General features: G+C 41.3%; 1 protein-coding gene across 1 annotated transcript; it reads left to right on the forward strand.

Moving 5' to 3' along the window:
- The first annotated feature begins 12 nt into the window (after positions 1–12).
- LOC116380152 (NLR family member X1-like) lies at positions 13–2,240 on the forward strand. Its single transcript, XM_031842109.1, has 3 exons — positions 13–360; positions 1,009–1,213; positions 1,393–2,240. The coding sequence occupies exons 1-3, from the start codon at positions 197–199 to the stop codon at positions 1,540–1,542; spliced, it is 519 nt and encodes a 172-aa protein (XP_031697969.1). The 5' UTR covers positions 13–196; the 3' UTR covers positions 1,543–2,240.
- Positions 2,241–2,833: the final 593 nt, after the last annotated feature.

A 2,833-nucleotide genomic window follows, 5' to 3' on the forward strand; every position in this document is an offset into this window, starting at 1 on the left:
TATATATATATACAGTAGTAGAATACAGAGTCCATTCTCCTACAGTCTCTGGTCTGTTCTCAGCAGAAGACCGGCCTTGTCTCATTATTATTCCCTCGTGCTCCTCAGACTGTGTGACAACCCTCTGCTGGAGTCTGGAGCTCGTACCCTGCTGGAGGCTCTACCTGAGAACCGGTCCCTGACCCACCTGTCCCTGATGCACACGGGTCTGGGGGACCAGGGGGTCCTGGAGCTGGCCGAGAGGCTCCAGCAGCACACGGGGCTCCTGGAGCTCAACGTGGCCTACAACAACATCGGGGACAACGCCGCGCTGGCTTTAGTGGACGCCTGCAGGGAGCACGCCGGCATCCACACCGTGCAGTAAGCAGCTCATTATTAATCCCTAAAATACCATAAACACTGTTCAGACAGAGATGCTCTGATACCAAGTTGTCCTTCTTGATACCGATTCCGATACCTGAACCTGAGTTTCGGCTCATACAGAAAAACAAATATATATATATATATATATGTATTATTATTTTTAATAGCTGTAAACTTACTACTAACTAGTTGAACAGCAGATCATTAGAGTCACGGATCGGATCAACACAACAGGATTTTATTGATCCTACTACTCGTGATCAGTTCGGTTTCTTATCGATAGTCTTATCGGTTGTTTTTGGTTATTTTGTGAGAAAAAAAAGATGTTTAATTAAGAAAATAATCCACATTTCTTTATTATTCTTGTTTGTAAACAAATAATCTTTCTTGAGCAGCAACACAAGAAGTTCTGAAATCTTTAAATACATTCTCAGCTCAACAATGATCTCAGTGATTATGTTCCATCGGTGATCCTGTTCTTCTGATCAGACTCCCGATAGCAGAACCGCTAACTCCGTACAGCATCAACACTCCGTGCTTTACTCATTTAGAACCAGGTTTCGGGGGTCAGCCCTAACTGAAGGTGTGCTTTAATGTAAAGTCTGTAATCCATTAGTACGTTTTTATGTTGGTGTCTTTGTGCAGCTTGTATCTGAACCCTCTCAGCGATGTGGGGAAGCAGTCCCTGTATGTCCGAGGTGTTCCCAAGAGCCAAGGAGGCCGGCGGGTCAAGGTCCTGGTTTCAGTCACCGAGGGCTCCGACATCTCGGAGGACTGGCACCCAATCCTCAGCGTGATCCGGAAGAACACCTCGTCCTGGGACCGAGAACGTATCATACAGCAGCTGAAGGTAAACTCAGAAACTTCAAAATAAAAGTCCTGCTCCTCTATGGAAACAGAACCAGCGTTACAAACAACAAAGCAGAAATCCACTCACATAGGTGAATACATTGATAAAGCTTCACTGCAGCAGTTAGCATTTGATCATTCATGTAAAAAGTAGATCCCCGTCTCTCTCTGTGTGTGAAGGTGTTCCTCAGGGACCTGGATTGGGGCCGTCAGCAGCAGCAGAGCATCTGGAAGAGGTTTCACTTCCGACGGGTGGAGAAAGGAGTCCGACAGACGCTGAGGATGCTGGAGAAGGATTCTCTGCCTCCATCGTCAGGATACGGCAAATAACCACAGAGAGGTCAGGTCTGAACTGGAGGTCCAGGAGAGACGTCTTTATTAATGTAAAGAGACGACTTCAGTCTACAAATATTCACAAAGAGATGCCCTGACTTTGATTTAGCACTTCCTCAACTCAGAGATGTTTAAACCTCAACAGAGAGCTCTTCAAATATGCATTTCAGTTCTTCTCTTGTGACACTCTGGAACAAAAATATGATGAGAGTATAAAATGTTATGTTACGATTTTATTCTAATCTGTCTCAGAACAAATACAAGTATTATTTAATATATGACAAAGAAAAACGCGGTAATGCAATAAATAAATGTTCCTCTGAAAACTCCTTTTTAAGATATTACAATAATATTACACAGGGCTTGAAATGATAAATAATTGAGTTCCAAATACAAACGTAACTGTAAAATCTGCATGTTCTATTTATGAGTCAAATTAAAGTATTGCACTTCCGTTAAACTGTCATGAGACAGATTTAAAAACAGATCCCAGTGTTCCCCTAAAGCCTGAACTGTTAATATGAATGGTAAAGCACTTTACTGCCACATATCACGTGTGATCAAGTGTGGGTTTATATTTGTTTATTTTTTTACTCCCAGATTTAAACGTCTTCCAGGTTTTTCCCTCACAAGATGAGAGGTAGTTATTAAATAATCTATTTACTCGTTTTGGTCCACAAAGCTTCAATAACTAAATGAAATGTTTGATGAATAAATTTGTGCAATATTCCTCTGATTTCATGTGTTTTTATGTTCCATCTTTAATCCTCAATGTTGATGTTTGTAAGTGTAATATTATTGTTTACCTTTGTTTACCTTTTTTATTTCTTTTTACGTCTCCATGCTTCCACTGGTAACCCCGTGTTTAACATCACAACGCTATCAATTGTGGGTAATTCCCTCAGGCAAAACCTGCATTAATGCAGACTTATGTAAAGTTTGTATAAAGAACCCAAACACTCGATTTCAGGACAGAACTAAACCCTCACGTTAGGATCAGGTCCAAGTGCTAGCTGGCGAGCTAACTGCTAACATGCTAGTGCTAGCTGGAGAGCTAACCGCTAACCCTCTGACCTGCTGACTGTTTGTTCACCAACCAGACAAAAAGTCACATCGGAGCCTCTTTAATGTCTTCCAGATGTTTGGCCTCATGCAGCCAAAATCTATGCAAAGTCATATAAATACATTTTGAATTTTTTTTTTTCCCTTTGACTAATTTATTTAATCAGATTAAATAAATTTACTGTGTTTGCGCTCAACTGTAATCTGTCTTTGTCGTTCCTCTGAT

This window comes from Anarrhichthys ocellatus, unplaced genomic scaffold (genome assembly GCF_004355925.1).
Source record: "Anarrhichthys ocellatus isolate YVR2014 unplaced genomic scaffold, GSC_Weel_1.0 scaffold6246, whole genome shotgun sequence".
NCBI classification, from domain to species: Eukaryota; Metazoa; Chordata; class Actinopteri; order Perciformes; family Anarhichadidae; genus Anarrhichthys; species Anarrhichthys ocellatus.

What these genes read in the sequence shown, in the direction of transcription:
- LOC116380152 (XM_031842109.1), top strand. Translation starts at nt 197, where the DNA reads ATGCACACGGGTCTGGGGGACCAGGGGGTCCTGGAGCTGGCCGAGAGG. An exon ending in GCCGGCATCCACACCGTGCA is followed by an intron (nt 361 to 1,008) that starts GTAAGCAGCTCA and finishes GTCTTTGTGCAG; the next exon opens with CTTGTATCTGAACCCTCTCA. An exon ending in GTATCATACAGCAGCTGAAG is followed by an intron (nt 1,214 to 1,392) that starts GTAAACTCAGAA and finishes CTGTGTGTGAAG; the next exon opens with GTGTTCCTCAGGGACCTGGA.